Consider the following 22,824-nt stretch of genomic DNA (forward strand, 5'->3'; position numbering starts at 1 on the left):
CATGAACAGTGGTTTGTTTGTTATGTTCCCCTGCATCCTCCTGATTTTCCTCCCTGGTTTGCCTTTTGAACAGCATTATTTACCACTTTCTCAAACGGCTAACTCCGCCCTCCCTCGGCACAGGCCCGACGGCGTGAGACGTGAAACAAACTACCCCAGCTCAGAGTCGGCTCAAATGGGCAACGAGAGACACTGCTGACAGTGTGTTTGCGAGATGCAAAAACAGACTCTGGGAGAATGAGTGCCCGACTGATAAATAGTCGCTCAGTCAGTCAGGTGGCTAGATGCCAGCAGAGACTTCTATTGCAGTAACGTTGAAGGGCTCTGGCTAGTGTTACTTACCCAGCTAGAAGGATGAAGTAAGAAGCGAACGTTAAAAAGGAGCCTACCTAAATAGGCTACTAAGTTCTCATATTAACTTTGCTGTACAGAGAGTAGGCTACTTAGACAGACAGTGATGTGGTACTCAGTGGTGAGGCTGAGGCAGCCTGAAATGCATGCAGGAGGAAGCAGATGAGACAGAGAGAAAGAGGAAGCAAGCAGAGCGAGAGATTACTATGGTGGTTCCCAAACTTGGGGTCGGGGCCCTACGTAGGGTACCCTAAGAAAATCTATACTAATTAGGGGTGTAACGATTCATCGATACACATCGTCCTTGATTCAAATGTTTAAGATAGCACAGCATTGGTCGGTGTAGCCCAAACCGATCCACATATAACACGCATCGGCCAGAAAATTAATTCAAACATTACATATCACCGATTCACTTACATATTTTGGTCATATTACTTCCTTTCTACCTTCCGAAAACACCTAATATTTTGCGACAACTGATGCGTCGTCTCCTTCAGTGTGGAACTAAGCATGTAACTGTGTTGACAGTTATTGATCTACAAGTCATGTTGCATTCCAAACAACCCTAGGGAATGTCAGTAGCCTAGTCAAACTGCGCACTGCAAGTTAGGCGGCATGTTCCTGTTCTTGCACATCTGCCCGTCACCTTCAGTATTCAAATGCTAAAATGGCTTGCGGGATATTAGGCTTTATTAGTTGAGTGACAACCTATGTAATTTGCTACCTATGCTCTGTTGAAAATGGTGTTTTACCGGAATAAAAGTAAGCTACTGGAAACAACACTCATCTGGCTATATCGGCTTACAATTTATTTTATTTTGATTGTTCAGGTTCACCATCAGCAATAGTTTTGGTAGTTTTGCTTTAAAACAGTCAGTATATATATATATATATATATATATATATATATATATATATATATATATATATATATATATATAGTGTGTATAGTTAGTGTGTATAGTTTAGTGTGTGCAATTCATTATCAGGTAGAACAGAAAACCATCAGGCTCCGGACTTCGTAGGGTAAGAGTTGAGTACCACTGGTATACACCATAGACATACATGATTCACACACACACACTTTCATATGTTCTCATGTTCTGAGCAAGGAACTGAAACATTAGCTTTCTTACATAGCACACATTGCACTTTTACTTTCTTCTCCAACACTTTGTTTTTGCATTATTTAAACCAAACTGAACATGTTTCATTATTTACTTGAGGCTAAATTGATTTTATTGATGTATTATATTAAGTTAAAATAAGTGTTCATTCAGTATTGTTGTAATTGTTATTATAACAAATAAATAAAATAAATAAAAAATTGGCCGATTAATCGGTATCGGCTTTTTTAGTCCTCCAATAATCGGTATCGGTGTTGAAAAATCATAATCGGTCGACCTCTAGTAAAGAGTTGATGATTTTATGTCATTGGTCATTAGAACTGACTGAACAGTCACTGATCCTACGTGTCAGTGTGAATCAGTTCTCATATCCCCCTTTCAGGGTATAACATTACAACTGTATAGCTAAAAGGCTACATGTTTGTAGATGGACTGAGATGAATGAACCTCCGGCAGAGGATGGAGTGTGTAGAATGTGTGTTGTGTGTGTGTGTGCGTGTAACACAGTGGAACCTATCCTGAGGGGATTACAGTGACAGTGGTGCTGCTGGCCCTGTGCTGCCTGGGCTCCGTAAGAAAATCCCCCTCCTTATGAATGGCCGTGTAATCTTCCCCCTCTCCAACACACACACACACACAGCTTGGTGATGGAAAATATCAGCAGAGTGCAGGAACCTGCACAAGGGATTTATGCTTTGTTCTGCATGCAGTCGACATATGAGCTCACACACACACTAACATATTGACAAAACACGCACACACATACACACAAGCCAAAGCATTCACACACACACACACAACATTCGCATGCCCACACACACACACATGCACACAAAGGATTATAAAAAACACTTAATTAAGAAAACAGCTTTGGGATATTTTAATCAGAGTGTGAGTGAAGAGGATTAGATAGGAAGACTATGCTGCGTGGCAGGCAGGCATGGAGATATGAACCCAACCCGCTCTACACTGACTCTACTGTAGTCTATAGGCCTACTCTAAACCCCCATTTTATATTGTGTAATTGATCTCTCTTGCACCATTTTGTTAGATGTTTCACAGTAGACAACAGTGTAGTATCAGCACATTCAGATCACGCCTGCTGCCCTGCAAACACGCACACACACGCACGCACACACACACACACACACACGCACGCACACACACATACGGAGGAAGCTTTCTGCTAACAGCCCCCAGCATGTTAGGAAGAAACCAAAACTGGGGAGGAATATTTAGAAAAATGTACAAGGGAGAGAGGGAGGGAGGAGGAGAGGAGAATAGGAATAAAGAGGAAGGTGCTTTACAATAATGGTTTCATCTCCTGATGAGCTTGTTTTTCACCAGGTAGGTAGCTATAAAAACACTATGCAATTTCAAAAATGAGTGTGTGATCAGCCAACCCTGACTTCTAGCTGTAAACCCCCTCAGGACATTTGGTTTGAGGCTTTACCCTCCATCCCCTCCCTCCCTACCCTCCATCCCTTCCCTCCATCCCCTCCATATCCCTCCATCCCCTCCCTATCCCTCCATCCCCTCCCTATCCCTCCATCCCCTCCCTATCCCTCCATCCCCTCCCTATCCCTCCCCTCCATATCCCTCCATCCCCTCCCTATCCCTCCATCCCCTCCCTATCCCTCCCTACCCTCCATCCCCTCCCTACCCTCCATCCCCCTCCCTACCTACCCTCCATCCCCTCCCTATCCCTCCCTACCCTCCATCCCCTCCCTATCCCTCCATCCCCTCCCTATCCCTCCCTACCCTCCATATCCCTCCATCCCCTCCCTATCCGTCCCTACCCTCCCTCTCCCTCCATCCCCTCCCTACCTACCCTCTATCCCCTCCCTATCCCTCCATCCCCTCCCTATCCCTCCATCCCCTCCCTATCCCTCCATCCCCTCCCTACCCTCCATCCCCTCCCTATCCCTCCCTACCCATCCACCTCCCTATCCCTCCATCCCCTCCCTATCCCTCCATCCCCTCCCTATCCCTCCATCCCCTCCCTACCCTCCCTATCCCTCCATCCCCTCCATCCCTCCATCCCTCCCTATCCCTCCATCCCCTCCCTATCCCCCCATCCCCTCCATCCCTACCCTCCCTATCCCTCCATCCCCTCCCTATCCCCCCCCCCTCCCCTACCCTCCATATCCCTCCCTATCCCTCCATCCCCTCCCTATCCCTCCATATCCCTCCCTCCTTTCCCTCCCTCCCTCCCTACCCTCCCTATCCCTCCATCCCCTCCCTCCATATCCCTCCATTCCCTCCCTATCCCTCCATCCCCTCACTATCCCTCCATCCCCTCACTATCCCTCCATCCCCTCCCTACCCTCCATCCCCTCCCTATCCCTCCATCCCCTCCCTCCCTACCCTCCCTATCCCTCCATCCCCTCCCTATCCCTCCATCCCTACCCTCCATATCCCTCCATCCCTCCATCCCTATCCCTCCCTACCCTCCCTATCCCTCCCTACCCTTCATCCCCTCCCTATCCCTCCATCCCTTCCCTACCTACCCTCCATCCCTTCCCTACCTACCCTCCATCCCCTTCGTACCCTCCATCCCCTCCCTACCTACCTACCCTCCATCCCCTCCCTACCCTTCATCCCCTCCCTATCCCTCCATCCCCTCCCTCCCTACCTACCCTCCATCCCCTCCCTACCTACCTACCCTCCATCCCTTCCATCCCCTCCCTACCTACCTACCCTCCATCCCCTCCCTGCAACCCCTCCCCGCCCCCACCCCCATTTTACTGACCCTTGTGTAACACTGCACATGGAGACTGACTTGTCCTCTAGTCCCATACCCCTCCCTCACCTTGTCCTCTAGTCCCATACCCCTCCCTCACCTTGTCCTCTGGTCCCATACCCTTCCCTCACCTTGTCCTCTGGTCCCATACCCCTCTTTCACCTTGTCCTCTGGTCCCATACCCCTCCCTCACCTTGTCCTCTAGTCCCAAACCCATGTCTAAAGGCGTCCGCATGCTTCCCATCTGAAACAGTTCGGAACAGTTTGTGCATATATTACGACAACATTTTGTCATGTTTATGTTTGTTTTGGTCTTCGGCAAGGGTTTTTTGGCTGTTTGTGCACATGACATTTTTTCTTGAGGCAAGCTGAAGTCGGTGGCTGAAATCTATGCCCCTTCGTCAATGATTGGTCAACAGTAGACTCTTCAATTAAGAGTTACATACCAAAATAATTACTGGAGAAATACTGCACCAAGCATCTTAGTTAGATGTCAAATTACTGGAGAAATACTGCACCAAACATCTTAGACTGCGTGACTAAGATCTATCTCCTCTGCAAAAACGTCTAAATTAATGACAGATGTCACGAGTTATCTTAGTTTAATACTATTTTCAGGAAGTGTATACTGGCTACGGCATCTCAAAATGGACAAACAGTATTATTGCGTTTTTTTCTTGTTTTTCAACCAAATGTCTTTTTAGGGAGTATGTGAGCACACTCGTTCTGTTCAGCTAGCCAAGTTCAGCTAGAAGCCAGCCGAGCTGAAGCATGCTGACACCTTAACAATCATTGTGCTGGGATGGTCTTACAGACACAGGCTACTCCCCCCTGCAGGCTCCTACAACCAGCCTGATAATACTATTAGCTCAGTCCCAACCCCCCACTCAGACAAGCATGCTGGTCACATGGCAGAGAAACATGTAGGCACATATGCATGCACACAGACACACACACACACACACGCTTATGTTGTGGATTATACTCACACACACACGGTCCCACACAATCACGTACATACACCCTTATATTATGCTGTATAACTACCATATAAACACACACATTCAAGAACACATCTAGAAACAATTACGAGCGCACACACACACGCACACACACACACAGTTGTGGAAGGTAAGTGCCTCTGCAGCGGTGCGGGTGCTGACAGGGAGAAGGCTGAGCGTTAATATTACATGAGAAGACCCTGGGAGGACAGAACACACACACACACTGTGGTTTCTCTGTCTGCATGAAACCTCCCCAGAGCGCCATGTACTCCTGCTGTCTTCATTACCCTGCACGAGGAATATCCCTCACACTGTACTGCAACGCACCTCACACACACACACACTGCACTGGCACACTGGCCACATTGGCACACAGCGACAACAGAAAGAACAAACACCAACTCACCACATAACATATAGGCCTACAGGTAGGTAGCAACGACAACAGAACAGAGGACACAAACATATAAGCACATGCCATGCTACTGTGCCAACCCACTCAAAGCAACGAAAACATCCTTTCATATAGACACACTGTAGAACAACAGTCTTCAACACACGCACACATATAAACAAAGGCAAAAGCATTGCGAGAGGGGTCGGTCATAGTAAAACATCCTCTTCTCTCCTCTGCATTGAGACAACATCCCTACAGTGACCATCCCTCCCTATAGCGGACAGAGTCCATGCCTGGTTTTCTAGTGTATGGCCTGGCACTGGGGTGTCAGCCCCTCTCTGCTCTCCCTGCTCTGGACAGATCTCCACAGACACTACTGTAAATCAGACACCTGGGGAGGAAGGCTTTGGGACTGTCTCATAGCATCACTAGCACAATCCTACAAGTCAGAGAGGAGACTAAGGAACTCTGGGATGGACCAACCTGCACTGAAGGAAGTTCATTCTTTAGATGCAGGACAGGACTAAATGTGTTTTTTATTTAGCAACATTATGTACGAGCCAAAACACTTATCTTGGCCTAAATTCATTATAGTTATGTAAGAGATGACGCTACATGTTAAAAGAAAGAGTAAGGAGCTTTGATATACTTTGATATTTCAAAATGGCTGGAATGTATGACGTAACAAGCTTCATGAAAGAAGCATTGAAACAATAGTGGAAAGACTAGGTTTAAGTCTGTGTTTAGCCTAGTTTCACAAATCAGACCTTTGCTTTACAAGTTCTACATTGTGTAAAAATAGGTTAGGTTATATCATATAAAGTAAGGCTAGGGCATATTACTAACTTAGTGATGTTAGTAATAATCTCAGACGTGACAAATAAATAACACCTTTCAATATGAGAATAGGGAAAAGTTCAAATAAATAGGCCTAAGTCAGCTTCCAGTGATACAACAAATACTGTGGGTTTAAATGCTAATACTGTAGCTTCACTTCCTTGGGTCATTTTGAAAATGTATGCTCAGTTTGTCGCGCGTGGCATTGGGGTACAGCTAGCAAGCAGCATTTTAGCCAAAGACTGTTATACTAGCTGTCTAGTCTGTGTTTTATATTTGTGCAATAAGCATAAAACACAATTATATATAGAACTGTCAAATCAATCTCATTCTGAGAATTAAGGTAGACCACTTGATTTCAACATCTGAATAAAGTGCACAGCCTAACATGCTGTTTAAACAGTTGGAGACAGAAGGGTGTGTTCATAACAATTCACTAACAATTCACTAACACGTGGACTTGAGAGATTGTTGATGAGACCTGTGTTAATTATCTATAGCCTAAAGCCTGCTACAACAAGTTAGTCATTATTAGTGAATGTGCATTAGTCATGGTTCTAGTTAAACTTGTAACAAAAAATAGCCTTTTCATAGACGGACTTGAAAGCCAGATCATTGATTATTGCAAAAAAAAAGCAGGTTAAACTATTTTGATAAAATAATTAAATTATTATTGGGTCTTGTGCTTGTGGAAGGCTTACATTTAGCCTAAGTATAACTTCACAATCCCTGAATTAGATTATTGCTGACTGTTTGAAATTAAGTGTCAAATTGTACAACAACGCTTATTCAGAGAAAACATGAGGGTAGGCAACAACACATCCGCCATGCTGACCCTCAACACGGGGCCCCTCAGGGGTGCGTGCTTAGTTCCCTTCTGTACTCCCTGTTCACACGACTGTGTGGCCACACACGACTCCAACACCATCATTAAGTTTGCCGATGACACAACTGCTGGCCTGATCACCAATGACGATGAGACAGCCTATATTTAGGTCAGAGACCTGCCAGTGTGGTGCCAGGACAACAACCTCTCCCTCAATGCGGGCAAGACAAAGGAGCTTATTGTGGACTACAGAAAACTGAAGGCCGAACACTCCTATTCACATCAACGGGGCTGTAGTGGAGTGGGTCAAGAGCTTGAAGTTCCTCTGTGTCAACATCTCTAAGGACCTATCATGGTCCAAACACACCAACACTGTCATGAAGAGGGCAAGACAATGCCTCTTCCCTCAGGACGCTGAAAAAAGTTGGCATGGGCCATCAGATCCTCAAAACGTTCTACAGCTGTACCATTGAGAGCATCTTGACAAGCTGCATCTCCTCTTGCTATGGCAACTGCTTGGCATACGACCGCAAAGCACTACATAGGGTAGTGCTAACGGCCCAGTACATCACTAGGGTCAAACTCCCTGCCACCCAGGACCTCTATACCAGGTGGTGTCAGAGGAAGGCCCAAGAAATTGTCAAAGACCGAGCCACCCCAGTTCTGTTCCCTCTGCTACCGCACGGCAAACGGTAGTGGAGCGCTAAGTCTGGGACCAAAACAAAACATTCCTGAACAGCTTCTACCCCCAAGCCATTAGAGTGGTAAATAGTTACCCAGACTATCTACATTGACCCTCTTTGCACTAACTCTTTTTGACTCTGTACACACACACTGGACTCTACCCACACATTCACACTGACATTCCAACACATACACATGAACACACACACTCACACAACACGTATACACAGGCACATTGTCGCCACACAAACACTTACACACTCATCACAGTCACTGCTGCTACTGTCTGTTATCTATCCTGTTGCATAGTCACTTTAACCCTACCTACATGTACATATTTACCTCAATTTCCTCATACACCTGCACAGACTCGGTACTGGTACCCCATGTATATAGCCAAGCTATAATTGGTCAGTGTGTATTTATTAAATATTATATTTATTTTTTTATCCTGCATTGTTAGGAAGAGCCCGTATGTAAGCATTTCACTGTTAGTCTACACCTGTTGTTTAAATTGTGATTTCATTTTGATTTGATTTGTTGTTTATGTTGGCCAATCAAAGCGGCATATAGGCTCAATGTGTAGCAAGCGGAGTGAGTTCACTAATGCAATGCAAGATGGAATACAAATGACAGAATTAAACGTTATCAAAATGGGAAGTAGTAGGCTACAAGGAGCAACCAACAGATATGTAGGCTGTTGTTTGATCTGAATGGGGTTGGGGAGAAAGCACAGCATGTGGCCTCAATTAGCCCAGCTAGCTAGCTTCTCTAGGCTACTCCAGTCAAGACCGGCACTGTTATATGGGATGATAAATATCATTGTGGCTGCTACAAGTTAGCTAGTCTTGGCTGTAACCGAGTTGGCGCCTTGACGTCCGTCTACTCACTGCCATTTCACAAACACCGCCCCCTCTGCAGCTGCAGCTATAGAGCACCAGCCTCTCTCCCTCGCGCAGCAGTACTCGGGTTAAAAACTTTTTAAAAGATATAATAATAATGAATATCTGACAAACATTCAATATACTATTCTAATAGTGAAATTATTTCAAACCTCCTTCTCTAGTGTTCAACATCAGGCCCATTGGGTTTCCTGAGTATGAGCCATACAGACCCGGTTCAGCCCAACCCTCCTGACAGATGTCTATTCTCCCTCATTAACATCTGCAACACACTATCTCTCACAAACAGAGCAAAATCCATTATCTGTTCCTGCCATTTCCACATGCAGCAACCGAGCTCATATAATCATTAATCATGAAGAAAGGAAGCAGGCAGGGAGACAATATAGTCGGCCATTATGTTGTTCTCAGCCCTGCTCACTTAATGAGATTATGAAACTAGTGTCTCTCTCTATCCCTGTCTGGTTCAAATCACAGCTTCCATAACCGCCCTGGTGATGACCTGAGTGACAATATACACATTCCTCCTCCCTGCCTCAAACCTTGCCTGCATGTCTCCCTGCCTCAAACCTTGCCTGCATGTCTCCCTGCCTCAAAGCTTGCCTGCATGTCTCCCTGCCTCAAAGCTTGCCTGCATGTCTCCCTTGCCTCAAAGCTTGCCTGCATGTCTTCCTGCCTCCCAGCTTGCCTGCATGTCTTCCTGCCTCCCAGCTTGCCTGCATGTCTCCTGCCTCCCAGCTTGCCTGCATGTCTCCCTGCCTCAAAGCTTGCCTGCATGTCTCCCTGCCTCAAAGCTTGCCTGCATGTCTTGCCTCCCAGCTTGCCTGCATGCCTCCCAGCTTCCTGCTTCCTCCTCCCAGCTTGCCTGCATGTCTTCCTGCCTCCCAGCTTGCCTGCATGTCTTCCTGCCTCCCATGTGCATTCCCTGCTTGCCTGCCCCTGCCTCCCAGCTTGCCTGCATGTCTCCCTGCCTCCCAGCTTGCCTGCATGTCTTCCTGCCTCCCAGCTTGCCTGCATGTCTTCCTGCCTCCCAGCTTGCCTGCATGTCTTCCTGCCTCCCAGCTTGCCTGCATGTCTTCCTGCCTCCCAGCTTGCCTGCATGTCTTCCTGCCTCCCAGCTTGCCTGCATGTCTTCCTCCTCCCAGCTTGCCTGCATGTCTTCCTCAAAGCTTGCCTCCCCCAGCTGCCTCCCAGCTTGCCTGCATGTCTTCCTGCCTCCCAGCTTGCCTGCATGTCTTCCTGCCTCCCAGCTTGCCTGCATGTCTTCCTGCCTCCCAGCTTGCCTGCATGTCTTCCTGCCTCCCAGCTTGCCTGCATGTCTTCCTGCCTCCCAGCTTGCCTGCATGTCTTCCTGCCTCCCAGCTTGCCTGCATGTCTTCCTGCCTCCCAGCTTGCCTGCATGTCTTCCTGCCTCCCAGCTTGCCTGCATGTCTTCCTGCCTCCCAGCTTGCCTGCATGTCTCCCTGCCTCAAAGCTTGCCTGCATGTCTTCCTGCCTCAAAGCTTGCCTGCATGTCTTCCTGCCTCCCAGCTTGCCTGCATGTCTTCCTGCCTCCCAGCATGTCTCCCTGCCTCAAAGCTTGCCTGCATGTCTCCTTGCCTCAAAGCTTGCCTGCATGTCTCCCTGCCTCAAAGCTTGCCTGCATGTCTTCCTGCCTCAAAGCTTGCCTGCATGTCTCCCCTCAAAGCTTGCCTGCCTCCTCAAGCTTGCCTGCATGTCTCCCCTGCCTCAAAGCTTGCCTGCATGTCTCCCTGCCTCAAAGCTTGCCTGCATGTCTCCCTGCCTCAAAGCTTGCCTGCATGTCTCCCTGCCTCAAAGCTTGCCTGCATGTCTCCCTGCCTCAAAGCTTGCCTGCATGTCTCCCTGCCTCAAAGCTTGCCTGCATGTCTTCCTGCCTCAAAGCTTGCCTGCATGTCTCCCTGCCTCAAAGCTTGTCTGCATGCTTTCCTGCCTCAAAGCTTGCCTGAGTGTCTCCCTGCCTCAAAGCTTGCCTGCATGTCTTACTGCCTCCCAGCTTGCCTGCATGTCTTCCTGCCTCCCAGCTTGCCTGCATGTCTTCCTGCCTCCCAGCTTGCCTGCATGTCTTCCTGCCTCCCAGCTTGCCTGCATGTCTTCCTGCCTCAAAGCTTGTCTGCATTTCTTCCTTCCTCCCAGCATGTCTTCCTGCCTCCCAGCTTGCCTGTATGTCTTTCTGCCTCCCAGCCAGTCAGCTTAACAGTCTTCCTGACTCCCAGCCTGCCTGACTTCTTCCTGTCTCCAAGCCTGGCTGCCTGTCTTTCTCTGCCTCAGACATTACATGAGCTCACACTGGGTGAGGCTTACAGTATAACAACACAGTTTCATTGTACAGGGGGAAGGGAACTGCATACAGTATATACTAAATCCCTATATCCACTAGTATCTGTCATAGCCTAGCTGTCCTATTTTCAACAAGCTAGCCGAAATGCTAACAGGAGCAGTTGTTGCTCCTTCCTGTCTGTATGTGTCATGAATTTTAAAATGAACTTTGAGCTGCCATCTTGGCAGCTACTATTTTATGAGCAGCTATGTCTGTCAAGCTGGCAGCTGCTAGCAGATAGTCAACGAGCTATTCTATTGTGCTCCAGAAATGAATAGGCACTAAGGAAGCCAAGCCGTAAAGGAGAATTGACAGTGTGACACAACTTGCTTTAGACAGGATGCAGAGCAAAAACAAAATGGTAGATTTAATGTGGAAGGCCACTGAAATTACTTTTCAAAACAAATACAACAACGTGGCCCTATGTCATGCCATACAGGTACTGGTGTTATAAGAGCATAGTGAGGCATATGAGAACAAGGTCAGTGAGACACCTACCCGATCTTGGCCTTCTGTTTGGGCTTGGACGAGGACACAATGCGGGCCTTCTTGGAGGCCTTGGTCCTGGTCTTGTTGCCTCGGTCCCTCTCCCTGTCTCTGTCTCTGTCCCTCTCTCTCCTGTGGGCCGAGGAGCTCCCAGAGGGGAAGCTCTCTGGACTCATAACCCTGGGGATGTTCTTCTCTCCTCTCTCCCGGGCCTTAGCAATGGCCTCATGGATGATCCTGTTAGCCTTCAGCTGCTTGTCCTCCCCAGCCTCCTCCATCAGTTGCTGCTGCTCCCTCTGCTCCTTCACCAGCCTCCGCTGGGCCCGCTTCTCCAACGACGAGCTGTAGGAGGACGAAGACGAGGAGGATGAGCTGCTCTTCATCGGGGGGCTGAGGACCCGCGCTGCTGTGTGGCTGTTGGGACCATTAGCATTCTTGTTCTTGGGAGGCTGAAGAGGAGAGAGAGGAGGGGGGATATTAATCAGACTGAGGGAACACATATACCAACAGGATGATGTCATTGTAACATACATACATCTGCATTAATAGCAAGACTGGAAAGAGCTGTGTATTACAAAGGACTCTCGCCCTGATTTTAATGTCATTTCCTGCGAAGTGGATGATCTTGTGGTCACACACACACACACACACACACACACACACTAATCCCCCCCACTATGCTCATGTTCTCATGTTGCCAAACCAAACCTACATTCCTGAATCTCAGACTGAATAGTTAGATCATTTAGCTCCTAGTTCTCACATTCCCCTTCAGTTAACCCTCCACAGCCTCTCTCACACATCACCTTTCCCCTTGTTAACCCTCCACAGCCTCTCTCACACATCATCTTCCCCTTCAGTTAACCCTCCACAGCCTCTCTCACACATCACCTTCCCCCTGAGTTAACCCTCCACAGCCTCTCTCACACATCACCTTCCCCCTGAGTTAACCCTCCACAGCCTCTCTCACACATCACCTTCTCCCTGAGTTAACCCTCCACAGCCTCTCTCACACATCATCTTCCCCTTCAGTTAACCCTCCACAGCCTCTCTCACACATCACCTTTCCCCTTGTTAACCCTCCACAGCCTCTCTCACACATCACCTTCCCCCTGAGTTAACCTTCCACAGCCTCTCTCACACATCACCTTCCCCCTGAGTTAACCCTCCACAGCCTCTCTCACACATCACCTTCCCCCTGAGTTAACCCTCCACAGCCTCTCTCACACATCACCTTCCCCTTCAGTTAACCCTACACAGCCTCTCTCACACATTATCTTCCCCCTCAGTTAGCCCTCCACAGCCTCTCTCACACATCATCTTCCCCCTCAGTTAACCCTACACAGCCTCTCTCACACATCACCTTCCCCCTGAGTTAACCCTCCACAGCCTCTCTCACACATCACCTTCCCCCTGAGTTAACCCTCCACAGCCTCTCTCACACATCACCTTCCCCCTGAGTTAACCCTCCACAGCCTCTCTCACACATCACCTTCCCCTTCAGTTAACCCTACACAGCCTCTCTCACACATCATCTTCCCCCTCAGTTAGCCCTCCACAGCCTCTCTCACACATCATCTTCCCCCTCAGTTAACCCTACACAGCCTCTCTCACACATCACCTTCCCCCTGAGTTAACCCTCCACAGCCTCTCTCACACATCACCTTCTCCCTGAGTTAACCCTCCACAGCCTCTCTCAGTTAACCCTCCACAGCCTCTCTCACACATCACCTTCCCCCTGAGTTAACCCTCCAGCCTCTCTCACAGTTAACCCTACACAGCCTCTCACACATCACCTTCCCCTGAGTTAACCCTCCACAGCCTCTCTCACACATCACCTTCCCCCTGAGTTAACCCTCCACAGCCTCTCTCACACATCATCTTCCCCTTCGGTTAACCCTCCACAGCCTCTCTCACACATCACCTTCCCCCTCAGTTAACCCTACACAGCCTCTCTCACACATCACCTTCCCCCTGAGTTAACCCTCCACAGCCTCTCTCACACATCACCTTCCCCCTGAGTTAACCCTCCACAGCCTCTCTCACACACACACATCTTCCCCTTCGGTTAACCCTCCACAGCCTCTCACACATCACACATCACCTTCCCCCTGAGTTAACCCTCCACAGCCTTAACATCATCTTCCCCTTCACAGCCTCTCTCACACATCATCTTCCCCCTTAACCCTCCAGTTAACCCTACACAGCCTCTCTCACACATCACCTTCCCCCTGAGTTAACCCTCCACAGCCTCTCTCACACATCACCTTCCCCCTGAGTTAACCCTCCACAGCCTCTCTCACACATCACCTTCCCCTTCGGTTAACCCTCCACAGCCTCTCTCACACATCATCTTCCCCTTCGGTTAACCCTCCACAGCCTCTCTCACACATCATCTTCCCCCTCAGGAACAGAAGTGTGAAATGTACCATATCAGCTTTGCTGCCTGGAATGAGAGTCAAGTCACCCAGTCAGGCTCAATAAGGAAATGTTGTAAACACAAAGGAATGGGATTACAAAAGTGAATCAGTGAAGCGCTGAAAAGCCCCATGTGCATAACAATCAAGCTGTATACTTACACTGCTGCTTAGTGACGTGGGGAGAGAGAGAGAGAGAGAGAGAGAGACATTGACAGAGAAAGACTAGAAATGATGAAGCAACATGCTATGAGCTATGTGTAGTTTGTAGTCGTAGCCTATAGCAGTAGCTGACAGGAGAGACACTCAGAAATCAGCCTTCTCAGGAAGCTTAATAACTCATCATTTCCAAGAAATGGCAGATGAGGAAAAGTACGCATTTTCATTGCACTCTAAGGCCGTATGATATCAATGTGATTGTCAAAAGGGAAGTTACACTGATCGATCTAGAAAACAGAACACTGAAAACAACAGCCAGCTGGTCTAGAAAACACACACAGCAAAAGTCACAACAACACTGTTAGCTAGTTGGCTGTACCTCTCTTATTAGACCCTCTAAGCCTTGATAATGATATAGCCTTGACATAGGTTTGATAATGATATAGCCTTGACATAGGTTTGATAATGATATAGCCTTGACATAGGCCTGATAATGATATAGCCTTGACATAGGCTTGATAATGATATAGCCTTGACATAGGTTTGATAATGATATAGCCTTGACATAGGCCTGATAATGATATAGCCTTGACATAGGCTTGATAATGATATAGCCTTGACATAGGTTTGATAATGATATAGCCTTGACATAGGCTTGATAATGATATAGCCTTGACATAGGCTTGATAATGATATAGCCTTGACATAGGTTTGATAATGATATAGCCTTGACATAGGCCTGATAATGATATAGCCTTGACATAGGCTTGATAATGATATAGCCTTGACATAGGTTTGATAATGATATAGCCTTGACATAGGCCTGATAATGATATAGCCTTGACATAGGCCTGATAATGATATAGCCTTGACATAGGTTTGATAATGATATAGCCTTGACATAGGCCTGATAATGATATAGCCTTGACATAGGCTTGATAATGATAATGATATAGCCTTGACATAGGTTTGATAATGATATAGCCTTGACATAGGCTTGATAATGATATAGCCTTGACATAGGTTTGATAATGATATAGCCTTGACATAGGCTTGATAATGATATAGCCTTGACATAGGCCTGATAATGATAGGCTTGATAATGATATAGCCTTGACATAGGTTTGATAATGATATAGCCTTGACATAGGCCTGATAATGATATAGCCTTGACATAGGCTTGATAATGATATAGCCTTGACATAGGTTTGATAATGATATAGCCTTGATAATGATATAGCCTTGACATAGGCTTGATAATGATATAGCCTTGACATAGGTTTGATAATGATATAGCCTTGACATAGGCTTGATAATGATATAGCCTTGACATAGGCTTGATAATGATATAGCCTTGACATAGGCTTGATAATGATATAGCCTTGACATAGGTTTGATAATGATATAGCCTTGACATAGGCTTGATAATGATATAGTCTTGACATAGGCTTGATAGCCTTTTAAAGACAAACAACCAGTCACCAGAATATCCCATTCTGCTGCTGTGTCTCTACCCCACTACCTCACAGACATACTGAAAGTGTTGCTCTCTGAACTTTCTGCTAGCCACACATTTTTCCCCCTAGTCACATAGATTGCAGCAGCACAAACTTTCATTAAGACAGAAAGAAAGAAAGAAAGAAAGAAAGAAAGAAAGAAAGAAAGAAAGAAAGAAAGAAAGAAAGAAAGAAAGAAAGAAAGAAAGAAAGAAAGAAAGAAAGAAAGAAAGAAAGAAAGAAAGAAAGAAAGAAAGAAAGAAAGAAAGAAAGAAAGAAAGAAAGAAAGAAAGAAAGAAAGAAAGAAAGAAAGAAAGAAAGAAAGAAAGAAAGAAAGAAAGAAAGAAAGAAAGAAAGAAAGAAAGAAAGAAAGAAAGAAAGAAAGAAAGAAAGAAAGAAAGAAAGAAAGAAAGAAAGAAAGAAAGAAAGAAAGAAAGAAAGAAAGAAAGAAAGAAAGAAAGAAAGAAAGAAAGAAAGAAAGAAAGAAAGAAAGAAAGAAAGAAAGAAAGAAAGAAAGAAAGAAAGAAAGAAAGAAAGAAAGAAAGAAGAGACCGGCAGGACTGGCACATGGGCTGAGGTTTATTCCCTTTGGGTGGGCCCAGAGCCTATAAATGGATGAGCTAATCTCAACGTGTTGCAGTCAGAGTGGATGGCTACATGACCCGAGGCCGAGCCACAGCACGGCACAGCCAGTTGCTTTCCTGACTACTAAATAAAGAGAATTATCTTGAACTGCCACAAACAAAGCAGGGGAGGGGAGATATAAATGACAGTTCATTTGGAAGATAAACATAATTCTGTAGCTACAGTTCTTGTTTAACGTGTGCTGTGATGCCCAGGCTATTAGTGGAAATCATTGCCCAGAACTGAAGTATTCTCATTATTCAAGTTCAAGGTAAAAAAAAAAAGAGGGTGAGGAAAGAGAAAGTCAAGGTAAAGAACAGGGAAAAGAGGGAAGGAGCAAAGGGGAGCAAGGGCAGAGGGCGGGAATGAGAGTTTGTATAAAAAGTGAGTGAGAAAGGAAGAGAGAAGAAAAATGCACCAAAACCAAGTGCTCTGCAGCTGTGTAATAGGACTATAAATAACTGAAATTACAGGCTGCCAGCACTGCAGAGATTTCAATCTCTCTCTCTGCCACCACACGCTCCCATGAAAACACTTTGCACTATTACAGTAAGGAAAGACGACAGAGAGATAGAGATAGCTAGGACATTTGGGCCAGTTAGTTCGCTCACTCACTCACTAACCCCTTACTTCCCTCAGTCCCTCATGCAGAACGCTGTGTGACTGATGTACTCATCTTATGTGACACACACACACACACACACACACACACCGCCTTTTGGATCGAACCAGAGATGGGGAGGAATCTATGGAGATGAGAGAAAACGAGGGATAACGTGAAAGGAGGGGGGTAGTGAAGGGAGAGCATAGCTAGCACAGCTAAGCAAATTAGTATGGGAAAGAGCAGCAACAAGGAGTTCAAGATGGCGACAGTGGAGCTGCATCAGGCAGGCAGCATGAGCCAGTAGCAGAGGAGGTTGTTCAGTTCCTGTCGTCCCGCCCCTCCTCTCTCTCTGTGCAGCTCACTTACCCTTCCTCTTGGCCTCTTCACTGTAGACATGTTTTTTTCAATTTTTTTGTTCTTCCTCCCCCTCTCTCTCCAACCACCTAACAAAAGCCTTGCCCTTTTGCCGGGTTTTTTCTCTCTCTCTCTTTCTCGCTCGCTCACTCTCTTTCGTTCGATGGTCTGTCTTGCTTGAGCTGCGTGTCCACCCCCTCCCCCCTCCACACGCAGCGTACAAGCGGGCGGTGGAGCCTCCTCTCCTTCACCTCCTCTCCACTCCTCTCCTCCCCTAGCGGGCAGGGCTCAGGCTCAGTAGGAGTGCATGGGGCTGGGCTGTTAGATCACTGGGAGAGCTGGGAGCAGGGCTGGTTGCGCCAGAAGAGGTGCGAGGCAGTGGCAGTCCAGGAAGCTTGTGTCATTCTGCTGCTACTGCGTGCGGTTTGTAGTGTGAATGTCTCTCGCTCTACCCTCCTCTCTTCCCTCCCTTCTCATTGATTCCCCTCCGCCAGCAATCGCGTGCTCTCTCCGTCCGCTCGCTCTACTCGTTCCGTTTTCTTGCTCCCTTCGTTTGTGCCTCTTTCTCTTACATCCCAGGGTAAGGTAGGCTACTCCTTTGTACACAAAAAAGGTTTTGAGCTAGCTAGCGGGCTTGGTTGTTTTCCTTTTTCCACTAGTTTTCCTCTCCTCTTCCCTCTCTGCCCTCCCTCTCCCGTGTTGGGGTGTGTATGGCGAGGAGCTGGAGTCTCCAGCAGCAGAGCGGTGGAAAATGAAAGCAGCACAAAGCAGCAAAATGCATCAGCATGAATATTAGAGATGTCGTTAAAATCCAGACTCGTTCTCTCTCTCTCTCACTCACTCTCTCTCTTTGTGAGGAAGTAGGCCAGCAGATGGTGCTAGCAGTTATTACATTAACTTTCACAACTTAACCCCAAAAGCACTGAATTTCTACACAAGCACAGAGATTAACATAAATGGAATGCAGGCTCGCATGTGTTGCAAATTGCTCTATACATAAACAGTATACACAAGAAACTGAATGATATCATTTTATGTTGTACAGAATCATAATATGAAAATCCACTATGAGATAAAACTAAACAATACAATATTAAAAAGTCCAAACAGCAAACAACCAACATGTGCAAAACCCTGAAACCATGAGGCTAAAAAGCCACAGCACCGTCCCTAGTACAGCACACTAACACTCCCAGAGACGGTCAGTAAAGCAGTGATCTCAGACACACTCTGGTGGGGAAAGAGAGACGCAGATAGATGCTGGCCACCAAGCCACACAGGAAGAGAATCGCTCTCGAAAGAGGTGACAGGATAGCCCCCCACACACACAAATGTATGCGAGATGTGAAAGGATAGGCCGTGACGAGCCTTCTCTCCCTTCCATGACTGACAGTCATGGAAGGGGCAATGGAAGAGAGGGAGGGGGCTCCCTGGAACATGATGCAAGGGCCATGTGCTCCAGCAGGCACATGGTGCTGGGAGGGAAACACACGGACATGCCTGGCTGGCCTGGAGCCTGCCTGGCACAGGGTTAGGTCCCAGAGTGGAGACACACACATCACAGGACAGACACGCATGCATGCACGCGCTCACACACACACACAAACTTAAAGAGCCATACATCTTGCTCTAAAGCACATGAACTCTCGTTTGAAACCTTGTGCACAACATATAAGCCCCTTCTCAGGTTTCATAAAGGGCTACATAGCCTGGGGGTTGACTGTTAGCTCCCTGCTAGTCAGAAGAAACCCGGAACAGGTTGGTAAGCTACAGGCTATGGCTAGACTCAATGGCTATGTGGCTAGGGGGAGGCCAAGTACCTGGAGATGGATAGTTAACTCCCTGCTAGTTAGAAATAACAGTAACAGGTCTGAAGCTACAGACTAGTAAGCTACAGGCTAAAGGCTACATGGCTATGTGGCTAAGGGAAGGACATTTGCAGCAGAGCATCAGCTCTCTCCCTGGCTGAAATGTAACACTGTTTAATGATATTAGAGCAGACTTATCTCACATGGATAATAGCTGAAAGGGGCACTGAGCTCTTAAGGACAAAGGCCTAGTTCACTTAGCTGATCTGTGTTGCTTTATCGGTTTAATAAGTAGACTAATAAGTCAGAATCTATGTCAATATTCCTAACTTTCCGTTAGGTGTTGGGGAAACTACAGAGAAAGAGAAGGGGAGAGAGAGGTAGGAAATAAAGAGAGACTGACTGATGTATTGAACCTCTCATCAGTCGTGGCAAACAAAGGTGAAAGCTAAAAGGAAAGCCCTCCTTCCTGACTGGCTAAATAAACAACAGCTTAGCTGCAATATCATTTGCCTCTGCTATCTCCAGCCGATGTCTGAGCACAACTCTCTTAAAAAACCTGCCAGACACCTAACTTTGTGGAAGAACATTGGAACTACAAACACAACAAAACATTGAACTGTACAACTGTAGGAATAACATAAGACTGGTTAAAGTCCAACGTAGAGTATGTGTGGGAGGTCACAATGTACACAGTAGGTTGTGTTAACTCCAATCTAGTGCTCATGTGTTTGTCCCCATGCCCATCTCTAGATAAATAAGCCTGTGCTGTGTGTGTGTGTGTGTGTGTGTGTGTATTCATGTGTCTGTGTATGTGCTTACTAGTGGTAGGCTATATGTGTGTTCTCCCCATGTTTGAGTGGGCATCTGATATAGGCTAGCTGTCAGGCTAGGCCTCAGGTGTTTGGACTCCTGTTCTAGGAGAGACGGAAGGAAGGGAACTAAATGAAACAACATGTCAATTACCGTCCCTGCAGTGGAGCAAGAACATGTCACATGCCAGAGGGGAGCATCCCATACAATAGGAATAAACTATAGCATAGTGGCAGTGGGCCTCACTCTCACAGAGACAGAGCCTCACTCTCACAGAGACAGAGCCTCACTCTCACAGAGACAGAGCCTCACTCTCACAGAACCCTGAAAAAGATCAATGCACAGCTGTAGAACACTGTCAAGAACACAGGTAAAAAAAAATACTGTATGTATAGTGTAAATCAGGGAGCTATTTTAACAACAGTTCTTTCAGAGACTTGGCCTAAACAGTATGCAGCCATGTTATGTACTACATGATGAGCTTGAACACCTGATATGGAGTACTGTGCGCTGATGTATAGTACACTGAGGGGTTCACTGGGACGGACAGACAGCATCCTTTAAGTCTGGGACAACATCATAATGCAAAAGACTATATAACAGGCTGTTCAATGAGAGTGAGTGAGTGAGTGAGTGAGTGAGTGAGTGAGTGAGTGAGTGAGTGAGTGAGTGAGTGGCTCTGCACAGGGTGTATTGTCTCTCTTGGCGAGGATGTGTTGGTGAAAACAAGGAAGAAATAGGAACAGTGAACACAGGCAGGCAGCCAGGCACACATGCTTAAATGGTCACATGGCTTGGTGGAGCTGTGACGCTTTGGCAACCCAACGGTTAACATGCAAATAGGCCTCCCAGCAGAGAAATTAGTGTGCTGGGGGGCCTTCCCTCTAAAGTGTGAGTGAGTGAGTGAGTGAGTGAGTGAGAGAGAGAGAGAGAAAGAAAGAAAGAGATACTGAGGGAGCCATAGGCACAGGTGTGAGTCTAAACAGTCCATTATAACATCATCACAGACTCAGAGCCTGTATTAGTGTGCCTGCCACTCTTACTTCTGCCTTCCCCTGAGGGCCTTTGAGTAGGACTCCACTAAAATGCTGTTAGGGAAATTGGCATTTATCATCCTAGGACAGGATGGAACCCGCACTATAACTGTGCACACACATAGCCAATCATAGAGCCCACAAAACTAACCATATCAACAGTTAGCCTATATTTTCACCCACTAGGTAGTGCTGTAATGCTGGATGTATAAGCTAGTAGGAGAGTGCATCTGTTGTAACAGAGAGAGCTGAGCAAGTGAACAGTGTTCCTTCAGAGAAAATATAGGAGATAGTGTGTGGGACTGGTCCCTAGAACTTTAATCAATGACAGCCTACTTTTCTTTTGATGACTAATAAAATGCATAGTACAGGAATAATAGAGATGATCCACTGCTTCTCTCTCACTTCAGCCTTTGCCTAAACGTTTTCCTTTAAAAAATATCTGAAGTCTACCTAGAAGTCAACCTTTGACGTCGACTCTTCCTTAAAATCACTCCACACAGCAAAGTGTGTCGTGTCTTTGTGCATAACGTCCCTAAAAATAGTTCTTGGCCTTGTGTTGTGAGAGGGATAATACCAGCAGTATACAACACTACCCACCTTCCCAGTTCCCAACCATAGCCTAACCAGAGACCAAACCTACTGCCTGGTTAATGGAATATAGATTAGTCTGTCAGGAGGTGGGGAAGAGATGAGGCCTGTTAATTAGGCCTATGGCTGTGGGCCAATTTAAAGTCATGCATGGAGAGTGAGGAAAGAGGTAGAGAGGAGAGAGAGGGAGTGTGTGTATGAGAGAAAGAGATAGAGAGGGGGAGGTAGAGGTGTAGTTGATAAATGAAAGGGGGCACACTGCACGGTGATGCTTCCTGAACCAATTAAAAAGAGCATCAGGCCTTAATGATCCTTCACAGGGTAGGAGAGGGAAGGTAAGGTGTGCTGGCGCTAACCTCTTGTCCCGGGGAGAGGCTAATAACAGAAGTAACACTCAGTGGGCTAACAGGGCTTTCAGGTCCTCCGTCCTCACTCTCTGACCTGGTCCACTTTGACCTGTGCTGTCACAGCCTGGCTGGCACACAGCTCTAGCAGGTCACATGGCAGCAGGGCCTTAGGCAGAGCTGCGGTAGTACAATATATGGCATTTAACTTGGCTGTATTCACAGAGGGTTGACCCAAACCATACTGTCTGGCTCTGATAGAATAAGAAAATAGTGGTATGTTGGATGTGTAACCAGGCAAATGGCCAGCCCAGTACAGCTCAGATTAGTTTGGCTCAGTGTGAAAAGGGTACTGCTTGCCTGTGTCTGGATGGAGGAGCGGAGGTGGAGAAATGTGGGTGGCAGAAGGACGGACATGTTACAGAGTTAAGTCTAATACCATAGCCGAATTAGGCTAATGTTCTGCAGACCATGTGTGGTAGGCTAGGCCTACAGATTAGGAAGGGGGAAACTACAGGGAATGATCCATTCTGTATAGAAACACTATCAATAAAGTTGTATTGAATTAAAAAATCTAGTGTTCTTATATCTTATGTGAGGGATAATCGAGGGGCTATGCGTTCTATGGAAAATAATGGATGACGTGGAAGGTGTGGTGTGGTGTGTTCCAAAATGCGCTAGCGAAGTGAAACTGACCTTCAACAGAGTTGCATTATTTTCCTGAGAACGCATAGCCCCTCTTCGATTATCTCTTTTATACCACGGCTATAATTTAACACATTTGCCGCTCAAAGAAACTTGTTAGTTTAGCTAACCAAACCATCAGTCCTAGCTTGCCATTATGAAAATCTGTATAAGCCTAGGCCTCATTTCCTAAGAAAT

The 22,824-nt window shown here is 46.7% G+C and overlaps 1 protein-coding gene across 10 annotated transcripts in view; it reads right to left on the minus strand.

Annotated features, from left to right (window-relative positions):
• The window catches only part of LOC135551064 (chromodomain-helicase-DNA-binding protein 9-like), a 121,352-nt gene that overhangs the window by 70,234 nt on the left and 28,294 nt on the right, over positions 1–22,824 (minus strand). For 9 of the 10 annotated variants that reach the window (XM_064982522.1, XM_064982480.1, XM_064982496.1 and 6 more), the window contains one exon: positions 11,711–12,147. In XM_064982522.1, coding sequence (XP_064838594.1) covers positions 11,711–12,081 — 371 coding nt within the window. In that variant the 5' untranslated portion in view covers positions 12,082–12,147. Of the gene's footprint in view, positions 1–11,710; positions 12,148–17,364; positions 18,176–22,824 lie in introns of those variants that run through there. The other variant, XM_064982505.1, reaches the window with a different exon arrangement.

Source organism: Oncorhynchus masou, chromosome 1 (genome assembly GCF_036934945.1).
Source record: "Oncorhynchus masou masou isolate Uvic2021 chromosome 1, UVic_Omas_1.1, whole genome shotgun sequence".
NCBI lineage: Eukaryota > Metazoa > Chordata > Actinopteri > Salmoniformes > Salmonidae > Oncorhynchus > Oncorhynchus masou.